The 23,596-nt window shown below is 43.6% G+C and overlaps 1 protein-coding gene across 4 annotated transcripts in view; it reads left to right on the top strand.

Moving 5' to 3' along the window:
* The window catches only part of cacna1ha (calcium channel, voltage-dependent, T type, alpha 1H subunit a), a 126,039-nt gene that overhangs the window by 49,781 nt on the left and 52,662 nt on the right, over positions 1 to 23,596 (top strand). For all 4 annotated transcript variants that reach the window (XM_030406835.1, XM_030406834.1, XM_030406836.1 and 1 more), the window contains exons 3-6: positions 12,791 to 12,902; positions 14,382 to 14,515; positions 15,188 to 15,285; positions 20,377 to 20,536. In XM_030406835.1, coding sequence (XP_030262695.1) covers positions 12,791 to 12,902; positions 14,382 to 14,515; positions 15,188 to 15,285; positions 20,377 to 20,536 — 504 coding nt within the window. The remainder of the gene's footprint in view (positions 1 to 12,790; positions 12,903 to 14,381; positions 14,516 to 15,187; positions 15,286 to 20,376; positions 20,537 to 23,596) is intronic.

Here is a 23,596-nt window from a genome sequence, read left to right as displayed (position 1 = left end):
TTATACATCTGGCGGGCAAAACTGAACCTTTTTGGCGGTCTGAAATTGGGCCACAGGCTGCACTTCGGCCAGCCCTGCTCTGTAGCCATTACCTCACCTTTCTGTATCATGATGTGCTTGAATATTTATTTCTGGCCTACATGATTCCAGTAACACTTTAATAAAGTAACTGTTTTATACACTTGCATGTTAGTATTGCAATGGATTGTGGGTAGTTAAAGGGACACTGAGGATTTTCAACCAGATGTTTATCACTACAGTGTTGGTGGTATACGTTGTTACAGATACGTGACAATGTGAAACTTCTCTCCATTTTGCCACCGCTCTGTTGCCAACAAGTTTTTATTGGTCCGGTCCAAACATAGTGTATTCTGGTTGTTGTACCTTTTGAGCGAAAGGGAGTTCCACAGCCCATTTTTTCTGTTTCCTGTGTTCATGTAGCACCAATTTAAAAAAAAAAAAGTCTGTTTTTCTACTGCATAGACAAAGAGGAATACTTCTGTGTATCAGTGAAGTCCGCTGCCCAAGCAGATTCTCTGGAAGTCCACTTGAGGAAGTCCGCTTGAGGGCCCCGCGTGGACTTGATGATTTGCAGGTTTGCGGTAAAAAACGTTAGACCATGGCTGTCACAGACATGACTTGTAGGCGGGGTCTTTATTATTGGTGGTCTTGGAGTTTTTATTTACAGTCGTAAAAACTGTAAATCACTTGAGGCTCTGTCGACTCGCCGATGTTTTTCTGTGTGTGGTACTGCGCTGATGCATGTGGAGGGGCCAACAGCTCAAGGTCGAGCGGCACTGTTGAACCATTTGAGGCATGTAAGGTAGTGGGGGGTGTGTGTGTGTGTGTGTGTGAGAGAGCGAGGAAGAGAGTTGAGGTTTAAGGCCAGGCCCCACCAGATGCAGCTGCTCTATTTAGGGCTCTGTATCCCTCCCTGTCTCTCTCCCTCTCCTCCCTCTTTGACACAGCGTGACACACACACACACACACACACCTGCACACACACACATGATGGGACAGATGCCGTTGGAAAGAGAATCTCACCTTGGGATGCCTTTTTTGTTCAGGTGTGTTCTGTGTCATGAACGTTTTCCGGTCCAGTACATCATCTGCACGTTGCAGCGCTTCAGAGAACAAACAGTTTTTTTTGGTTTGTTTTGTCGAACCATCTCACCTCTCTCATTGCACACACAGACACCTCTCCCTGTTTTGAAAGAGGAGTCAGAGAAAGATAGGATTTCTAATCGATGCTGATGGTGGATGAAGTTGAGGTTGCTCGGAAAGACATTTCACCGTCTAGTGCCACCAGCAGAGACGCTTATAAAGGCTGTGGAAGGAAGTGGGAGATGAAAGAGCAGGCGGCAGAGAGACTACAGCAGAGGAGACGGAGGGAATCCTGGTGTAACTGCGTCACTGCTGCCTCAGCCTCCTCTCCGGGGGCGTTGGAGGAGGAGGAGGGATGGAGGGATGGAGGGATGCAGGGACGGAGAGATGAAAGCAGGAATCAGGAGACAAGGGAGAAGGGGAGAGAGTTCAGGGACGGGCTGATTTATGAGCTTCTGTTTCTGAATTGTGACGTCTTCGGGGACTTCACTGAGATGAGCCCGATCTGGAGCTCACACACACACACACACACACACACACACACACAAGCTCACGCAGGAGACACACGAGACACATGCAACTCCAAAACTAGTCATTCTGTTGGCAGGATCCTTTAAAGTAGTGATCACAGCAGGTGGGAGCAGGTTTTTTTTTCTTTCTTTTATGTCTGAGGTGACGGTAGAGAGTTTTAGTGTGTGTGTGCGTTTTCTGCGGCAGATGGTGAAATAAATGAACAATCATCCCCAATCAAACGCGGCTCGGAATCTGGATTGGAGGCACTCCAACGCCACATCGGCAGAGTGAGACGGATCACTAGCAGGCGAAATGGGAGGAGGAGAAAACAGAGATGGAGAGAGCGGAGGAGTTTGGAGAGCGATGACACGGAAAAAAGGAGGGACAGGGCGAATACGACGGGGAGAGGAGAGCAGAGATTTTTTTGGTCAGAGCAGGGATTCGCAACAAAAGTTTGGGTCTGAGCGATAGAGGGTGAAAAGGGAAGAGACGGCAGCAGAGAGGGAACAGGGCTCATTAACGGTGAATGGAGTGACGAAGGAAGGAGGACAAACAGCCTCTGATGGTCTGTAGGGCGATGCAAGGCAGTTGGAGAAGCTCTGAACCCCCGCCGCACTCTTCATGGCCGCTGCTCGGATGGGGCTGGAAATGAGTTCCTCTGAGATTTGATCACCAGCAAATCAGGGAACGGGTTTTTTAAATAGTGTCCGCACGTCAAACATGACACAGATGCAGAGATATTTAATACATATGAATTCAGGATATTGCACATAGTTTCTGAGGTCACATATACTGGACATACAAATTGAACCAGGGATGCACTGCACCACATTTGCTGCTGATACCGAGTGCTGATCCGATATCTAGGCTTATTTAAAGGGTGACTGCACCAATTTCTTGGACAGGTCTTGGGAGCTGCTACTGTATATGTGGATAAAGTAGTATATAGCCTTATGTGGTCGCAGCTGCATGTAAAACTGATAAATTACCTCCAGTGATGTCACTCAGTAGGTCCGTTGTTTTGTGGGTAATGTAGGCGGCAGGTTTTTTTTTTAAAAGCAGTCCGCAGGGCTAACATTGAGCTAACGGCAAATGATCAAACCAGAGATATAAACGTTTGTCTTCCCCACGCATGCTTCTTCCTTTTTTAAACCCTGGCTCCTACATTATCCACAATGCAACTGATGATATCAAGTCATTTCTCCAGGAGCACCAGGTCATTTCATCACAACCAAACATGTGCATGTACAACTACGTCATTTGTGGAAGCTGCTGTCCTACCGTTCACTGCAAACACAAAATGCTAATAATTTATATATTTTAATATAAAAAAAAACATGGTATTTCCCTCATGTTGATGCCTAAACAAGTAGTCTCAACCTTAAAAAACCAGGGCATGAACCTTGCTCTTTGTTGTTATGTTTTGGCTGGTGGTATAATACACTGTCAGGCTGGTTTAATAAAACAGGCCGGTACAAAATAATATGATACACGAAGCAGATATGGAAAGGACAAAGGGCATTGCAACATAAATTGGTATGCTTAACATGACAGGCTTCACAAACACAGGCACACATGCTCTTGTTTTCTCAGTGATTGTACACACACACACACACACACACACACACACACACAGGCCGCTGCCCTGCTGATCGACCTGAGTACCGAGCGTGATTAGGTTATTACATCTGATGGGATTGAGTTTGCTCTCCCCTAATGAAAGGGGGATGGACTGGAGCATGAAGAACGAGGAGGAGGGGGTCAGAGAAATGGATTGCGAAAGAGGACGGGAAGGAAATGTACGTGGAAGGGGAGGCCGAGATAGACGGAGGGAGGTGAAAGGCTAAGAGGGTTGAGAATGTAGAGAAACGAAGGTGTCAGCAGAGGGAGAGAGAGGGGGGGGTGAAGGTGAGAGTCAAGGAACTGAGGAAGGAGGAAGGGAAGAAAAGGGCGTCGAGGAGGGGGATTGAGATGAATAATTCAGCAAATGTTCTCACTGAAAAAGAAACAAAACTCTGCACATGTAAGTAATTGAAAGGGATGTCTGATAGCAAATGTCTGCGTAGATATAAACAAGCAAAGGAGTCGTAGGAAGTTGGATGCAGTTGCACTGATGAGTCATCGCTTAGCAATTTTTATTCCGACCCCTTCATTCCAAGTACCCCAGTGCCCCTCAAGACAAAGCTGAAAGGGGGTACTGGTTGAAATCTGCCCCTATGATATGGGACAACCCACCAAGAACCTCATACATCATCAGTAGGCGCTGGCGTTTATGAAAACGAAAGCGGCCGTCTTCAGCTGCAGTGACTTCTCTTGCGTCACAAATTAGCAATAACAATGTACCGTTAGCTACCAAGGCAGTTCGCAACCGATTCATCAGCAAACTAGCAAATGTTAATGTCAAAAACCCTCTGTACGGAGGATCACGTAGCCCTAACACACTTCTCCCTATCCCCCCTAAATCTCAACAGGAATCGGGACACCCTTCCCCTTGGCGAAAATGCGGAAAAAGACAGAGGGGTAGGGCTAAGTGGTAGGACCAGGGGGCGCTCCTCGCGGGTGATCCCACTCTCGAGTTGTTCTTAATTGTTATGCCATTCATCAATGGATAACAACTTTCTTTACATAGATAAAACTTTCTACTGCCACTTTCATTCAAATTTCGTACAGCTTTTCCGAGTTGGTAAGCCGATTTGACGGGGCATTCACATCATTTTTCCATGTCAGCAGAAAGTATCGGTCCTTGTGTCAGGATTATACAGGCACTTACACAAGCTTTATTGTAACATCCAAGTACGTCTCTGTCACACACGGTAAACAACATAAAAATGTGAATGTAGTATCTCCGGGAGCCGCACTAACTTCCAAACAACTACAGAAATGTACCTCAGTCTGTTTCCTCCTCCAGCGCGCTATCTTTGTGTGCATGGATGCATAGAGTCGCTTCCCCCAAGCCATCTGTCTTCGTGGCAGAGCTAAGTGCTGTGTGACTGGTCGCTGATCTGAACCTCTCACTCTAATTACCTCTCCTTTAGCTCCGAATTCAGCGGAATGGGGAAAAATGAAGCAAAGCAGACAGGTTGAAATTCATGTGCTTGGCTGAGAAATTCCACCTGACGCGAGAGAGCGACAGCCGATAAGCTCCCAGCAGGAGCCGCGAGGCTCTGTGAAATCGTGACCACTAACTGTGACCAATGACATCTGCACAGGACATTTGTTTTATTTTTTATTTTTTTCAAAGCGAGATTCCCCAGAGAAGATGCTGCTTGCGCTGACTGCCTGGCTTAAGGAATGACATGAAGGAATGATGCAAAAGTGGTGCCATTAAATGAATTCGCATTGGTGTGTGAAAATGTGGACGGACGGGGGAACTTTTTCCTCACGCTGAGGCGAAAGAAACTGTGAGAGCCGCTAAACCAGACGGGACAGGCTAAATTTGTAGTTTATCGCAGAACAAAGAGCGCCAAGCCGTGAAGCAGATAGGGGATGAGTTCTGCTTGTGATCTGAGACTGTAGCTCCTCTTTAACATGTAGAGAACCGAAGGAGGATTGGGGGTGGGGGGGGGAGAAAGAGATAGAAAAGTCTTAATTTAATAGAAACCAAAGTGGACTGACTCTCGGCGAGCTGCGCTGATGGGAGACAAGTGTGAGTCTGCGGTGCTTCGGTGCTCTGTTTTTGTTTACTCCGGCCTCCTTTCCTACCTCCCCGCATGCACTGGCACCGGCCTGACAGCTCAACTGGAGTGGGCTTGACACCGTGAGCGTGCTGCGAGACCTCTCCAGTGTATTCACGCTTGTGCGCGCCTATGCCTAAGAGGCTGTGCCGACGTATTGTTGTTGTCTTGCATCAGCGGCCGCTTATGTCTAAATGTGTGTGTGTGTGCGTTTGTGTGTGTGTGTGTGTGTGTGAGCGCGATGCTTCTGAAGCTCATTTCACCACGTAACGGTACGGTGACGACTTTGCGCGTTTCCATGTCCGGTTGGGAGAGAAAAGGAAAAACACGAGTGCACACGGGTGCGCAAGTACTATGCATCCTAACGCGTGTGCGTGTATATATAATCACTTAATGAATGTGTGTAAGTGTTATCACAGTCGCTGTAGGTGTGAGACTTTGCTATGACAGAGTGTGGTACAAATTTAATAGGCTCTCGCCTAAATGCTCGGCGTTGCTTTGTGATATTTGTTTACCTCGGCGGGCTCGTATTGTTCCATATTTGCCCAGCAGATGCTAAAGATAAACACTGACTCATGCGGCACCCATTATACAGTAACAGATGAATGCAATCAGTGCTCCATATATGTGTTTTTTGCAAGCTTTCCAGCCTCACCATACTTTGTTTCTACTTCATCTAAAGCAGCTTTAATGACCGTGTGGGTGCTCTCATGAATGCATACAGTGTAAAGTAGTTTCCTCTTGCCCTTATGCACAACGCCATATTGCTCCCGTAGACAGGTTTTATGCCCACTGATAGTCCACTTTGTTTTTTTGAGGCGCTAAGATATTGATAGACCCGTGAACCAGGTCGATAAATAAGTAGCTTTGGCGCTCTGGTTTGGCTAAATGATGTTTTGTTCCTTTGGTAAATAAATCCTTTGCTGTGTAGACCAATTTTTGTTTAACAAAGACTTTAAGCAGCCATTCACTGAAATCTGTGAGAAACAAATAAGGCTTAACTTGCTGCACCTGCTCCACATTTTTGAAGCCTAATGGTAGATGGATGGATAAGAAAGTTACTCTGCACATCCTGTGAATGTTTTTGTTTCCAAGAAGACAATGAACGGGTTTATATCTGTACAATGTGTCTTTGTTTTTCAGCATTTTTAACAACTAGAACCTCCGCCAAGTCCCAACAGTCTCCTTTGCTATTTACTCACAGATACCAGCCACTTAAATACGCCCTGATTATTCTCGAGTTATTCTGTGAGAAATGTACTGAAACTGTTGGGAAAATTTACTTTCTCGCAATGTTAAATAAAGCTAAGATAAAAATTCCTTGAATGGGGTCTAGTCCGGACTGAGACCCAGTCTCCATCCAAGTTTCGTGGAAATCCAATCTGATCTTTTTTGGTGTAATCTTGTTGACAGACACGGGGAAGACATAATCTTCTTGGCAGAAGTAATAATGCTGAATAAAATGGTGTTTCTGGATTTGGACTTGCTCAAGAGTTTGTCCAAAGGATGTAATTGGCTGGGCCGAGTATGGTCAATGTGCTCCTGAAGATGTAATTGGTGATGGTTGGATGCGTCGCTGTAAAAGCCTCCTGAGGATGTAGTTGAACTCTTGATGCTATAACTCAATCTCTCACATCTCAGGGACAGACTTTCCTGTTTACTCAAGCCATAAAAGTTAGTACAACATTAAAGTCACTGGCCTAAAACTGACTCAAATTGGGTCAGCTGGGTAACTTCGCCCGCACGAAAATCACTGAGGCGAAGGTTTGTTTGGACCCTGTGTACCCATGTTATTCTTTTTAGTGCTGTTGGGTTATTTGCCCAAACTCAAACATGGTACTCCTACGAACTGTGATAATCCTCCTTCACAAAGCGAAACATCTCAGGACGATTTTGATGGAAAGCCTCAACAATGTGTTCTGGCTCAGAATAACCATATTGAGGCTTGGGTCAATAGCCCAACAGTATTAAAACAAAGAACGCTAACTAGGTCACAGCAAACCTGTTTGTCCTGGGTAAAAGGTAACCTACATCTGTGCTTTACTGACCCAAATTGTTGATTGTTGATAATACAAGGACAGGTGATGAATGATAATACGGAAGTGTAGACAACTGAACCATTGCTAGACATCTGAATACCCGCAATCCCCCACATCCTGTATGACACGATGAAGACCTATTTTTTTTTTTCTCAGAGTGCTGAGGCATAAATCGACCTTATCAAGTGAGACCGGGAGCGTTGCGACCCCGAGCTGGATTTGTCTCTGCCACAGGAAGCCAATCCAATAAAACCAATGAAAGAGCACTATATTTGGTCCGGCTCATAGCAGCGTAGGGAAAACATAGCTATACTTCTGAATTTTGAGCTTGTGTGTGTGTGAGAGAGAGAGAGGAGAGAAAGGCAGAAGCCAGACAAAATAATCAAAACATCACGATCTTTGTTATTTTTCTGTTCACCGCAAATCAGCGCCTATGCCGCGCTCGATGTGCGGTGACAGCCCGGCTTGACTTTGAGGACTTACACATTAATGCTCGTGTGCGTCTATGCCTGCATGCATCTATGTGTGTGTGTGTGTGTGTGTGTGTGTGTGTGTGGGAGAGCTGAAGACAGAAGGGGGCTCAGGAGGTGTTGACTGTGGAGATTAAAGAGGAATTAGAGGGAGCAGAGCGGAGGGAGGCTCAGAGCAACACGAGAGAGAGAGAGCGAGATATTCTCTGAATATTCAAATCTCTCATTTTAATTCTGCCGCAGATTACTGAATCTTTCATCTCTGAAGGAAGGATCGACCTCAGGTTGTTTGACTTAGTGTGTGTTTGTGTGTGTGTGTGTGTGTGCCTGTTGTATATATGGCGACAGACCGGCCCAAGGCATTTCCCATGTGATTGCAAATGCCTTTTTTCCTCGCTGTATTAACACTCACAACAACACATTGTAACCTGACACAATGTCATCAACAACGCTTTATTGCCGCTCCCCCGAGGCCAACGCAAAACACGTTTTACACTGATAGAGCTGCTAAATACACCTGTAACTCATTTGTAGACTGGATACACGCAGCACAAGCAGCGACCACAGCGCCTCACAGCTGTTGTGGCTTCTGCAGAGTCACAGAACCAAATGTTCTCTGCGCGAACGCGGCCTCCGAACTGGACTTCCCCTCCAACATACCACTCATATCTCACGCTGCCTGCTGCCACGATCCCCCCCCCCACCCCCCCTAGTTTTACATGCTGTACCCTCTCTACAATATTAACTTCTCAGAGGCCCCTGGTTTGTTTCTCACTCGTTTTAAATGTGTCCCCGGAGGATAAGCGTCAGGGTTTTTTGCGTTCTTCCTGCCTCCCACAGAAGTGCTGCTTCTGTTCACTTGAATATCCAGCTGCTGTGTAGCGTAGCAATGGGAGCCTGGTGCACTGGCTGAGACTTGTTTTTTTTTTTTTTCCAGAAACGTAACAGACAGACAGTTTCCCCTCAGTATCACCATGTCCTCCATCACATAAGTAGCGCGAGTGTGTGAGATTATGAGTTTCACGATTACTTGGGCATTGTAGTCGTGGATAAATATGATAACATAATGCAGTTAAACCTTATTGATCGTATTAAGGAGGCCTGTATCTGTGACTTTCCTCACAGTGGACGGTGGGAAACCTTTCACAGCAGGCAGAATAGAGACATGTGGCATTTTGGCAGAGCATATTGCAGACTTGTCAGGCTTGGTTAATTGAGCTGCCTGACATAGGTGAGTGGCGGCAGGCAGGGCTCAGGAAATCCTCTGTCAGGGGTGCAAATGGAGCAAAGAGAAATGGCATTTTTGTTCTTAGTTATGAAATGCATGGAAAAGGAAAGTGCTTGTCGATCGCTGCCGCAGACCGACTGAGATACAAATCAGTCTTCAAAAGGTGTCCTGCTGCTGTTAATCCCATTTCCAAAGTTTGTCTCGGCCACACTGCACAACTTTCTGCCTTGTTGTCCGAAGTGCTCTGCAGTCGTTGTTAACACTAATCCATGACTGATCAGCAACATGAGGCCACGCATAACAAGATCACACATGCGAGACGTGACACAGGAATGACGTGACCCAAGCAGTCCAAGTTGTTCGCGTGCTGACTTGTGGAAAAAAAAAAGGATGGGTCATGAAACTTCCATATCTGCAAGCTGTCCCTGAGGCCCTGGGTCTTGTCTTGTAAGCAGTTCACGCATACCAATCATTGTTCACAGGGTAAAATCTTGTCCTTGACCTATTCCGTTGTTTCGTTATGAGATAGATACCTTCAAACCCACTCCATGCATGACCTGATGATTGTATCAACATCTTCTGTTGTGCCCATAGGATGTAGGAAGCCTTAGATAAGAACCCTGTATGATACAGTCTTTTTACACATGACCCCTCATTACCCTCAAAATTGTGTGTGAGCCATACTCCCTCGCCTCATATATATTTCATATGGCTTACTTGCAGTCCCGATCGCCTAATTGCTTTTCGAATCGATTTTCTTTCACGTCCACAGGAACCAAATATACGTCAAACGGCAGTTGTGCTGCATTAACTCTTTTTTTTTATGTACATTTTCTGACCACCAGGGAGGCGAAGTGCCCACAGAAGCAAAGTCTCAGGGTTTTCTGTGTTTCTTGGTGTGGGGTCTAAGAAGTTAAATATAAACATTGTGCACTATGCACCAGGGTGTTGAGCCTTGTGACATCTAAGCAAAGTATTTGGCTCATGAGACAATAAAACCTGCAGTGGTTGGTGCAGTAGGATAACTTGGAGGCCGTAGCTGCTGAAGAGAGAAACGTATTAGGTTGCTGGTACAAACCTCTGTCTTGGCTCCTGATCACAACATCAGCAAGTCCCGATTCCCTTATGTGTTTGTGCGACTTCCTGTTATTTGCTTACAATATCAAACACGCGCCTGTTTCTGAATGAGTGTGTGTGTACGTCTGTGTGCGCGTTGTAATGTAGAAGACAATGGTCGCCATTTGTTTTCTGCTTTAACTCCCTTTCTAATTAGAACAGTACGTCACCCTGGGAATACTTCAATGCACACGCCGGCTGACTGCATGTGTGTGTGTGTGTGTGTGTGTGTGTGTGTGTGTGTGTGTGTGTGTGTGTGTGTGTGTGCGCAATTGGGAGAAAAGCCAGACTAAAGTAGAAAAACAGCAGCATCAGTGCCTTTTTTTCTAGTTGAGGAGACACGGTGTAGAGCTGCTCTTATTCTCCCTGTCGGTTTCCTTCCCCCGGTCCCTCTTTGTCTCACTCATGCGCTCTTCGTACTCTTTGATTACTCTGTGTCTTATTATGTTTTCCCGTCATGATAAATGGACGTCTTCTAACTTTATTGCAGCTGCACTGTGATATACTGGCCGTATATTTCATTAGTTAACGTGTGTTCTTACAGTGCTGTGATTTATGGTGTGGTATCACGCCGGAGTACGTTGTCAGCGCTACAACGATGGATTTATGGATTTGTTTGAAGTAAGAGTACGACTACAATGATCAATCATATCTGTTGTTGGTTCTCACGAATTTCGTGCGGGGCATCTTCACCAGACTTAAGAGGAAAGTTGGGATCTAAGAGCTGACTAAGGCTTTTCAGATTTGTCATTTTGCATTAAGTCAACAGGTACAAGGGTGTAACTTTAGTTGCCATCCATGTTGCCACACTCAAACGGTGTCACTGGAATTCCTAAACGAACCAGCGTGGGTATTTAAATCATCTTTGGATTTCAGATATCAATGCATGGGTTAGAACAGCAAGTCGGAAGTCATGGAAGAAAGATGGGGGTGATTCTCGTTGCCTGAGATGTGGGAAGTTGTCAGGAAGTCTTGCAAAACATCCAAGGGTCATTGCCTTGGGAAAGCCTTGATGAGTTTCTCCATCTGTTGTCCTGTTGTTACCTGACAGTATATAAGTGAAGACAATCTAAAAGTCTGTAGAGAACATTCTGCTGGGTCTTCTGTCTATGCTGCACGTCTTAAAGAAGAGTGATTCATCACACTGAGTCCGTCGTTTTTTTCATCGAGGAGAGATTCCCTTAAACGCACACAGACTCACTGCATCAAGCATCTGTCAAAGCAGTGAGGCACCAATGGGCCACACTTAAGACTCTTTTATTTATAGACAGGGACCCGAAACAAAGGAATGAAATCGAAACAAAATCCACTGTTGACTGTGCCCTCTGTACTCTTTTGTCCCGCAAAGATGAGCTTGCTTGTCGTCTAAAAAAAAAAAGCAAGGATAACACAGCCAAAAGGAAGTCAACAAAAGATTACCTACAAGTGGTTTTATTGTCAGGGTCAGAGGTGACATTTAACATTGGCACACCCTTGGATTTGTGCTTCCTCCTTGTGACAAGGCAGCGGAACTCCGGTGTTTTTCCACAAAGCAAATCCTGAGACACACCAAAGATTTGGTCGGATTCTTACTTTCATACTCTCGCCAGATGCCGAAATAAATCGCCACAAACTGAAAAAAATATAAAATCATCGCCCCATGTGACATACTGGCATCATTAACTTCCCGCCATTGGTATATTAGCAAATGATGCAACGGGATATACAGTAGACGTGGGCCCATTAAGATGTTGATTTGAGAAATTGTGAAAAGGCCTGTAAGCAGATTAACAGCTAAACAGCCAGGCCCACTGAGTCATTATTAGGCCCATTATGTGCATTAGGCTCACACGCAAAAACTTCTTACTGGCATCCGGTTCCAGTGTGTTGGCGGGCTGTTCGTCTACTTACTTGGTCTTATGCTGGATCTCGGTCGATTTTTTATCTGGGATATTAGTGCTTCTTATGTGTGATTATACGTCTCTGAATGTTATATCACTACATCACTGTCTTTCGTGGACTGGAGCGCTGATTGATTTTTAGCACCGCCAACCCCTGCATTGTCTTTCCTGATTGCAGAGGCGCTGAGCATTAACAAACAAACGTTGCATCTGACAGCTGATGCGCTGGGCCTTCGCTGCAGTGGCCCTTGGGTTTGAATCCCACCTGTGGCCCTTTCCCTCATGATTTCCCTCATCATTCCCTCTTTCTCTAACCCCTGTTTCAACTCCCTCTTCACCTGTCCTGTCTAATAAAGCTGTGAAAATGCAAAAAAAAAAAAAATAAAAAAAATAATATCATTGCTCATCTCATCATGCAAAAGGTCATCAGGCCTGTTATGACCATGCTGCCCCTGCGTGTGTTTTGCACCTGGTCATGCCAGCCCCGGATGCACCTGTGGCCAGTGCTGTGACGGATCAAGCTGTCCCGATGCTTTGATGAAAGACTGGAAACATTTTTGTTCATTTTCAACAACATCTGACTGTTTAATTGTTGCTTTTCTTTTGAAGCACACTGTATCTCCCCTGGAATAACAGTGCTGTGTATGCATTTATATGTGTTCGCTTGCTTTTTTTCCTTCTGGACCAGTCTTTAGTCCTACACCTCGTGTCGCTTCTGATTTAAAATGACATCTCAAGTGTACTGGCCTTAACTCTCTTCCTGCACGTGGTTCGAGCATGTGTCCATGCTGGTGATCCTGCTCAACTGCGTGACTCTGGGGATGTTCCAGCCCTGTGAAGACGTCAGCTGCCAGTCAGAGTGGTGCCGCATCCTACAGGTCAGTCTAACGCCTTCTCCCTGGTAGCTGGTCCGGTGAGCACATCATCTAAATTGACAGGTTTTGTGTGCCTCCTTTCCATTATCACGCAGTTTTTACCTCAGTACTGTCTGTAACAGCAGATTTAAATAAGACTATGCATTTCCATGTGCAATGTAAAAGGGCTCCAGATGAACTTTTTTCACCTTTTTTTAAAAAGTAAAGATATCATGTAAAATATTACCCTCACCAATACAAATAGTAGTTAAATTAAATTAAATTAAATTAGATTATCTGATATTAAGTCTTAAGTCTATTAAGTCTTTTTTTTGCAATCTATGCGCTTCTGTATGAAAAGTACAAAACATTTCAATTCAATGTGTATTTATATATATATTGGATTCTATGGGTCTACTAATTAGCGGGCTAGCCAGTCCATTCATTTTACTGATTATGGGAATCTCTCTTACTGTCGCTCTGATGCGGATACAGTCTGCAAGGTAACTAAGAACTAAAGTTATCAAATACATGTAGTGAATAAACAGTACAATAATTGCCTCCAAAATGTTGTGAGGTGGAAGTATAAAGTAGCAAAAATGTAAAAACTTAAGTAAAGTACAAGTACCCCAAAATTGTAGTAAAATACTTTAAACTATTTCTGTTAGCTTTTAGATTCATTAGTAAAACACACTGCAGGGCTTCACTGTCCCCCGACAGCTAACAGCAAACTAGCTCTCCTTTCTCCCTCTCAACCGAGATGTGTTGTTTATAATGTAAAATTATCGGGGAAATTAATATGATGCGTCCCATGTCTGTTTTGACTACACTGAGTTCCTTTGTGATTTTTATCACATCATTGTTTCAGTTTAGTAGCAATGGCATGGGTAGAGGATTTGCTTACCTTGGTGACAATAATTGTGAAAACTCTAAGTCAACATCTCTGAGACAGCCAAATGTAATAGACGTTAAAGAATAACGCTAATTAACTATAAACCTTTATTGTTTTCACATTCTGCTTTGAGTAGCTGTGAGGTGATTGGAGGAGCCATAACAATAACAAATCTGCTTCTTAAATACAGTGTAATGAAAAGGTCTTACAGTCTTTGTCTTGTCTCACTTGTCTCATTGGTTTCAACATGCTCTCACTGCAGAGTAATGTTGATTCTTGGCGCGCCGAGATGTGCTCATTATATTCAAATACAGACATTCCTTTTGCTGTGGCGGATGCCTAATTAATTGAGACACAGCCATAACCATGCTAAGCCAGTGGTATTCCCCGCTGGGATGCAACTTAGTAATGGAGGAGAGAATTGCTTTGCAGACAACCTCCACTGGCACCGCTGAAGCGTCTTTCATAATGGGTCTCCATATTGACGGGGGATACTTAACAAGGACCTGACCTTTATCTGTTGACAACAAGTCCATTTCCTTTTGTTGTTCACATCCGTGTTAAACATTAACCGTATTTGTGCGCTTGTTTGTGTTTTTCCGGTCCTTCAGGTATTGGACGACTGCATCTTTGCTTTCTTCGCTGTGGAGATGGTCATCAAGATGGTGGCCCTGGGAATTTTTGGCCCAAACTGTTACCTTGGTGACAAGTGGAACCAGCTGGACTTCGTCATCGTCATGGCAGGGTTAGTATCCCATAATGCTTTTTGCGCCCATGCCTACAATTCGCTCAATTTTCTCCCTCACACAGCAGACAGGAGAGACAAAAAATATATATTTGCTAATATCAACAGGCTCAAAATGCGGATATCCATAACTAAGACTTGTGATTTGGAGCCTGGACATATGTATGTACATATGTTTCTGGCAGTCAGCTGCCACAGAAGGCTGGGGCCTCCATTTACTGTAGGTTGAGGCGAGGGCAGGACCCAATCAGCAGTAGACATTCCTTTAGATACTCCCACGCTCCGAAAGCTGAGCCAGTATGTGACCACACACACACACACACACACACACACACACACACACACACACACACACACACACACACACACACACACACACACTCTCCTTCATGCAGACCATAACTGTCTCTCTCTGCCTACTTGTCACACTCATGATGTTTGGGTACCGCTACATAGACTATACAGAGGAAAAAAAAGAGCTTTCTGACTCCATGTAATTAACTCTCACACATACAGTAATTATGTGGGAAGCTGCCATTATTATATGCATTATTATATTTTTTCGTGTTTTTTTAGTTTTCTTGTTGTTGCTTTGGGCTGATGAATCTGTGTGTGTGTGCACAAATGTTTCCTTTAAGTACGGTAAAACTGCCTCTCTTTCTCTGTCCTCAGGGTGTTGGAGTATTCCCTGGACGGCCATAACGCCAGTCTGTCAGCCATCCGTACCGTCCGAGTACTCAGGCCACTGCGGGCCATCAACAGAGTACCAAGTGAGTCTGTGTTTGTACATTTGCCGAAGATGCTTATTTGTTAAATGTCCCGATGGTTCCTCGATAAGCGATGAGCACAATTAAACCACCGTTAATCATTTGCTCCTTTGCTCAATGCCACCAGTTGAGCGAACGCCACACTGGCCCAGTGAACGGTTAGGCGTCCACGACAAGGTTTGAAAAGGAAGCTTGCACTTGACTGTCATTATCAATCGTGGAAATGATGTTAATTTACCTGCTTACATGTTATCTTTAGTGTGCATGATTTATTAGAAGAGACAGCAACACTTAATAAGAATCGTTTTTCTTAAAAGGTCAATTTAAAGTTGATAAAACCGTAGTTAATAGTTATTCCATTCCAAATCTGAAACAGTGAAATGCAAAATGAAATTGACACTCTGCTGTGTAGTGTTAGCCACCTGTTATCATCGCGCGGCACAGAAGCAAAACTACACGGAACAATTGTAATACGTTGTTGTGTATATTCTCATTACATTAACAGTGAGTTGACTGATGATCCGACACCTGTTGTTTGCTTTACTCTCCCCTCCAGAGGTTTGTACAGTCCCGCGCCGAGTGGAGAACTTGCACGTAGTTTGTCATTTTCCTTAAAAGCTCTGTGACAGGGGTGGCCATGAATCTACAGCTAAAGAGGAGCACCAGACAATGGTGTCATAACAACGTACAGGATTATTAACCAGCATACATTAGGCAGGCGGCCAAGCTGCTTCTCACGTTCCAGGCTGCCAGTATCAGTAGCCATTTTGATCGATACACCTCTCTCACAAAGGTTCATGGAGTGGTTTCTTTCTTTCTTTCTTTCTTTCTTTCTTTCTTTCTTTCTTTCTTTCTTTCTTTCTGTCTTTCTGTCTTTCTCTGACTTTATTATTCAAAAACCAGAAAAGAAATCTATTATTACAATGCTGGAGAACCCACTGGAGTATTATTGGTTCATGAATGGTATTTGTACTATTTTAAACAAGTATGGCGTCTGAGTAATAGACGTCTGCCTGCTGTCTGGCTGCTGCAAGCTAGAAAACCGTGTGTGTGTGCTTGTGTGTGGCCCTACTTTCCCAGAATAAGCCCGTTGTTAGCCTGTGACACAGGTTGACCTAAGCTTCTCCTATATAACGATGACGTTTGCACGACTGTGCTAGTGTCTGTGGGTGCTCCGGGGCACTGCAGATAATCCAAACACAATCATAAAGCATGACAGGTTGTTTTTTTCTTTCAAAGCTGTCATCACGAACAGTCTCACACACGGGGAAACACACACACACACACACACAGCCACGCACGCGCATTTATTGTTTTGTTCTACCTCTGTGAGGACTTAAAAAATGTGACAAAAAACGTATCGTCGAGTCAACAGTAGCCCTGAGAAAACAATATTTACACCCGTGGACAAGGTGAAGTAAAACTTGTGTTATTGTAACAAGTCTCCAGTTGCTCCCTGAAGGGTGTGACAGAGGGGGGTAGATGGATTGAGAGGTATTACAAGAGGCAGTAAACTCAAGGTCAGCGCAGATGCAGACAGACACGAACATATCCCAAAGCCCACAGACTCATACAAACGCAGGGAGACACAGTCGGAGACACCCTGAGGATGTCAAACACCAGCTTGCTCCCTTCATTTTTCCTCTGTGTTTTTTTTTTTTTTATCTGTTCCTTTCTTTTTTCATCTGATTTGTCATCAGACGGAGACGGCCGGGCTAATAGCCAGGTTAAACTTTTTTTCTACTTAGCGTCTCTGTTTGTCTCCAACCATTGTGCTCTCGCTCGGTCTCCCTGTGTTCTTTCGGCCTAAGCGTATGGGGAGTATCCAGTGTTAGACAGATGTTAAATGTGTTTTTGTGCTGTAGCCTGGATACGTCGAGCACCACTCCGGGCTCTGTTTTTCGTGGCGGTGGAACAGCCAGCACGGAGCCAATGCACAGAACTGAGAAATCGTGCTTTAGATGTAAATAAGCCACTTTGATTAAGCACGCGTTTAAATCTACAACAAGAATGAACGTTTAATTTGTTTATAGCCAGAGGCAAATCAGTGTGCATCGATAATGAAATGAGTGATTCTTACGAGATCTGCTTTGTCAAGCGTCTTCTTCAGTTCAGTGAATCCCTGCAGACGTCTGAAAACAGCAGGAAGGACGAGTTGATGGATCTGCAGCACGCAATTTGAGAAGTGCCGCGCCGCCAGGGCACGGTGCCTTCACACACGGCAGTCCACCGTGTTTACCTTCAATTAAATCGCCTGCAACTGACACCAGGCTGCTACAATCTCACCACACACACACCTGTGCAAACAGACAGGTTGGCTCTCATCTGGTATTCTGTTGGTTATGCAGGAAAAGTGGGAAGGCCTTGTTGCCAGGTTTTAGTTCCAGTTATAAGTGTAGTTAGAAACATCAGTGGGATTTTGAATGAGGTTTTCAGAGTTCTGGTTTTTTGACAGAAACAAATCTTTTGACTGTTTGTTTGCAGTAACTTCTGAGTAGAAAACCCCTGCATCACGCATTAGCTAACATACAATTTAAATGTCTTTAACTAATTTACCTATTGGACCTCAGACTGATGAAAATGTCAGCTTACGTTTACCAAAGACTAGCAGTTAGTCTGAGATGTTAGCTAGCAGAGCAACACAGTACATAAAACAATCACAGAAGAAACGTCGGATAGGTCGGACACCTGGAAGTGACAGTTGTTGTTACCGCGACGTCATGCTGAATCTATCTGTGTGCTCGCTAATGAGAGGACTAGCTGGCAAGTTTTACAGTGTTCACTCATCAATATCATCAGCAGAGCACAGGCATGAATAGATCGAAGGAGATATCTGGAATAGCGTCGGCTCTCTCAAAATCAGATAGTATTAATCCCCCCGTCTTTGAAGCAAATTGGATGCATCCCCATCAATCCTCGCCAAATCCACAGTGTTAAACTACAGACTTGTGGACATGTATTATGCATGGATTGTTATATGAGTTAGCATTTAACATGTTTATCTATGTTCCAACATATGACAGCCATTATAGCGGCACGAGGATAATCCAGCTAACAGCTAAAACCAGTTTTAAGATGGAGACTGGAGACTGGAGATAATAAGCTATGTATATAATAACCACTTCTGCTACATTGAGCCTGCGTTAATATTCAACCCGTAGAGGGCGATGTAACCGGGCTGATGCTACATTTAGTCACCACTCTCCTGTTCATTGCACATATTCTTCTATAAGTATGGTCGGTGTGGTTAGTAAGACTACAGAAGCCATCTGTTCATTATGGCCATTTTGCCTGTCCACCAATGACATTTGACATTAACACATGAAGTTTCTCCAGATCTAGTCTAAAAAGCAATTTTCGACTTTTTTACATGATCCTATCATATAATAAAGGCCTCATTCCATAAATGTTAGTCCTACATGAGGATTTTTGCGTTTCGAAATCTTTTCAATATTTACATTTTTAAACAAACTGCATTAGTTTAATTAAACGTATTTGAACTGAGTGCATTGTAATTCCGGAGTGAACAGGATATTAGTCCATTTTAAATCTATTTGAATTGTATACCCTCTCTGTATTGTTCTAAGCAATGCATTTCAGTGCATTTCAGTATGTTACTGAATCACATCTCTGTACCCCATACCCAAAGTGTGCGGAGAAACATTTGATTTCTGCTTGAGAGTTGTCAGTGCTGTCAAATGTTTGCGTTAGCCGAGTGGATTTCACTGCACACAGATGCTTCTACAGTCAGACATCTGTGTGCTGTTTACTCCGTGTGTGCATCTGTGTATTTCCATGTGCCATATGCAGTGCTCTGGTGTCTCGGGAGTAATGCTGCCTACCCCAAGCATGTACACAGACATGCTCTTTTCTTCTTCTTCTTCTTCTTCTTCTTCTTCTTCTTCTTCTTCTTCTTCAGTTTTATGATGAAAAACAGGCATCATAAAAGCGTGTGGAAGGTTTTCTCAGTTTGCCCCACTGTAAACCTCTATTTTGTGAGGAAAAGTCCCAAAGCTTTTCTCGAATCACCGCCACACACTTCTAGTGGGTTACAAGTGCTGATTGAAAGGGGACTATTTTTGTGTTATGTCCATATTTTGTTTTTGTTATATCAATAATTTTGCCTTTAATGAAAGCACTGACCTACAGTTAGATACAAAGTTTGATAGGAAATGACGGAAGTGTAGTTATAGGTATCAATCTTCAGTCAAGAGGATTATTCATTTTGCCCTGAAGAAGAAAACATTGTTTGAAAAGAAGACAAAAATAATAAAATCTGTGCTTCCCAACATGCATACATAATTACTGATAATCTCTGGACACAGTATGTGTATAATCTCACTCTGATTAGTGGAGATGGACTTTGACGGTATTTAGCTCCTGGCATAAAATGTAATTAGAATATATAATTAACTGGCAAGCTCAATGCAGTTGAGGCCCATCCTGTTGACCGTAAAACTCACCAACAAGCCAGAGCATTTGTTTTTGTTTTTCACCTTTCATCGGCGATGAAGTATTCAGGGAGAACTCTCTCCCCCAGGGGTGCAAACAGTCTGGAGACTAACATTTTGGGGAGTGGAGGAGATTTAAGTTTCAATATCATTGCCACCGTCAAAAGTAGCAGTGCCACTATGGCAGTGTCATACTGTAAGTCTGGTCAATGTGACAGGGCTGTGATATAAGTGAAAGGGGGGGACAGAACACATTGTGAGCACCTCAGGGACTAGATCCCTGACTCTGCTGACGCTAAACACATCTGACAACTTGAGATGGATGCTGAATGCATGTGGTTAGATAATACTTGCCACGGGGAAGCTCTGAGTTCAAATCCCAGAGGATGAAATAATGTCAAACTGTCACTTTTAGTATTGTCATCACTTGTAATTATATTGGCTGCGGGGATGAAGTTTGTTGGTTCCAGAGTCGCGAGATCAATAGAGCTTGTCCGGGTGTTCAGTAACAAGGGGGCAAGTAAAGGGTTAGATTCTGCACCACATGCAACAGTCAGTCATGCATGTGAACTCTAAATGTGTGTCCTGTATATGGTTCCTGGTATCTGATAGCATGTTTTACTTTTTGTGTCCCACTACGTAGGTATGCGGATCTTGGTGACACTGCTGTTGGACACCCTCCCAATGCTGGGAAACGTCCTCCTCCTCTGCTTTTTTGTCTTTTTCATCTTCGGCATCGTCGGGGTCCAGCTGTGGGCGGGGCTACTGCGCAACCGCTGCTTCCTGGGAGAGGACATCAGAACGTGAGTAAATGTCTTGTGATAAAGTGTTTGCATTTCCGCCTTGAATTCTGGACTGGGAATAGCACAGTGGCCTAAAAAAAAATGTCTCTTCAAAGGCCTGTCAAACCTACGTTAGATTTGAGGAAAAAAAAAGACAAAAACATGATCCGAGTCCAGTTCTTTTTCATTGAGTAAAGACAAAACAGAGATGAGTGGGAAAGACAAGAGCTAGAGTTGGAAGTTGCAATCAATTTTTAATCTCCCCCCATCATAAGAAGTCAAACATCCAGCACTGCCTCTAGCATGCACACATGGAATCTTCAAACATGCGTCGCTCATTTAACTCCAAATACAATATTTCTTTATTCTGCCCTCTGCCTCCTCTCCTTTTGTTTCTTTCTTTATGTCTATCTGCTTCTCCTCTTTTCTGCCTCTTGTCAGAGTTTGTGTTTGGTTGTCATTGGTTGTAAAAATCAGCTGTTGCCTGTAGGAAAAATGTAGAAAAATGTTCCTTCTTACATAAAGTGCATAGCGCCCCCAGGACGTACACTGCTGTATGGCGGACACACATACAATGAGAGAGAAGGTGAAAATAGCCAGAAGGTGGAGTGAGCTAAGGCTGTTATCTCAGCCTTGTGTAATTTGATACGTGTCACAATAAAAATTGCTTATGAATTTAAATGTGTAAAACTTCTACAAGAAGAAATATAACTACTCCTCTTTGCAGATGATGCAGTTCTTGTGTATACAGGCACTGTATGTAAGAATTGGCTACCTAAATTAATTTTCCAAACTATTAGAGGACATCATACCACCAGAGTAAACACTTACTGCTGCTAGCTAGTTAGCTCAGCTAGCTGTGCAGCTGGAAATCTGGACTAGGAATTGGAGCAGTGGGGTGGTGGCCCGCTAGCTCAAGAGCTCCTGGCTGTGTTGATCATTTTCATTAACTTTCGGATGCTTTCAACCAAAGTTCTAACATATTTTTCCTTGAAAATAAAATGAAGATAATGCAAAGCTGAACATGTTAGAATTTTATCAAACGTTCCCAAACAAAACAAAAATATAGTATCCCAGGAAAACCTCTTTTAAAATATGTTCCAAGAAAATAAAATGGACATGTAATCAGCTTAACAAGAAATTAATAATAAACAGGAAGAAACATTTAATGGTTTAAATAGATTTAAGAATTATTGGAGTTTTACCAGATTGACAAAATGTCAAATTACATGGGGCCTGACCCAAAATGGAGAAAACTCCAAATGCAGACTCAGTAAACATGAGAGCGACTGATACAGACAGACGAAACCGCGTTTCCTACTACGCTGCACACATGATGAAAAGATTCAATAAGCCTGTTTTCACAGATTTATCCAGTCTTATTTTGTGATGGATGAGATAACATGCATCTTATGATAGAGTACAACCAAAGAACCACTGTCTCCCAGTGAAGACAAACACACAAACGGGCACCACATGCAAAGAGACAGACAGAGAAAAGATCAGAGTCCACAACTTCAGAAAGCCAAAAATGTCCCTCAGACATCCATGAACTAATTCTCTCTTCTGATGTAATGGTACAAATTGTACCAGACTAATGTTGCTGAATCCTCCCTATGTGCAAGGGAGAAAGACAGAAAGAGAACAGCGCCTTAATATTTCATAGCTGAGGCTGCTGTGTTTTTCCTCACCAAAAAAATGATTGTCTGACCTCCCGCGCGGCATGAATCCCTCACTATACTTGGCACATGCACGCTCATCGCGTGATGAGCATGCGTAAGCTCCTTCTAGTTTAGCTTTTAGAGATCATACGGATGGTAACATGTCCTGTACGACTCAGAGCACAGGACACGAATGGCCGTAACAGAAAGGGAGTCAAACGCTAGACATCGACAAAGATCCTTTCCCGAACTGCTCCCTTCCCACTAGTAGTTCAAGAGCGAACGTCACTCCGCATAAAGGCGCACTCATTGTTGTGGAGGGCACTCCGCTTTAAAGTGGAGCATATAAATAAACAGATGAACTGTGGGATGTGCTCACCACTCTCTACCATGAATAGGAAACAGCTGTCACCATGGATACTGATAGATGCTTTGCTCACTCACCCTAGTTATTAGATGCCGTTTCACTTAAAATGCAAAAATATCTGCAAAGTAATAAGCATGCGCTCTTTAATGGATAACATTTTCTCTTTTTAATTGAAGCGTCAAAACTGTGGTTTCCTTTTTTTCTCTTTCTTTTTGTTTAATGTGTCTAAACCCACCATGAAAAGACAGGGTGGGGAGAATGAGGCATGAAAAGAATTACATTTAACTAAATAGCAAGAAAGTTTTTTTTTTCTTCCTCTGTTTTAGCCTCCCGCAGTAAACATCAGTACAGACTCATAGTTGGAGGGTTTGGCACCCCACTTCCACTCCCCAAAAGCTCTTGATATGGCAAAGTCTACATGTGAATGCACAAACACAGGTGGACTGGATAGGCAAAGGGTGTTGTGGCCAAAATGAGATGGAGCCTAATGTGAACACTCTTCTTTTAAGTGAAACTGTAAGATTTGAATGAAAATACTTAATAAAGAGATTTTTTTTTTTCTTTCGCCATCGCAATATGACAGTGCATAATATCAATGTCATAACAGTGTCAGATTTAATCAAAAAGGGACCCAAACAAGGCACTCAGAAGGCGGGCAGGTAAAATAACAAAAAGCGAGCTTTAATGGAACCAAAGCTGCAGTCCAAAATGCAAAAGCCAAAACAGACGAGCAAAAGTTCAAACCAAAAACCAAAAAAAAAGAACAAGCAAAATCAGATGAAACACAATGGGAAGACAGGAGAGAGGAACGTAGACGGACACAGGCTTAAATACAAACGGATGCTCCCAGTATACATGTTTAATGAACTCGGCTCTGTTGGTGTCAGTGTCCTTTTTTTTTTTTTTTCTTTTTGAGCTGCTGAGCAATCATGAGACAGAAGGTCAATCCCCCCCCCCCCCCCGATTAGTCTGTAGTTCAAAAAGATTTATGATGAGAGGGGGAAATCACTGATTGAGATGCTGTGTTGATCCAGTGTGAGAACGGTGTGGGAG

This window comes from Sparus aurata, chromosome 23, assembly GCF_900880675.1.
Source record: "Sparus aurata chromosome 23, fSpaAur1.1, whole genome shotgun sequence".
Classification (NCBI taxonomy): domain Eukaryota; kingdom Metazoa; phylum Chordata; class Actinopteri; order Spariformes; family Sparidae; genus Sparus; species Sparus aurata.
This window is presented reverse-complemented; position numbering and strand designations above follow the sequence as displayed.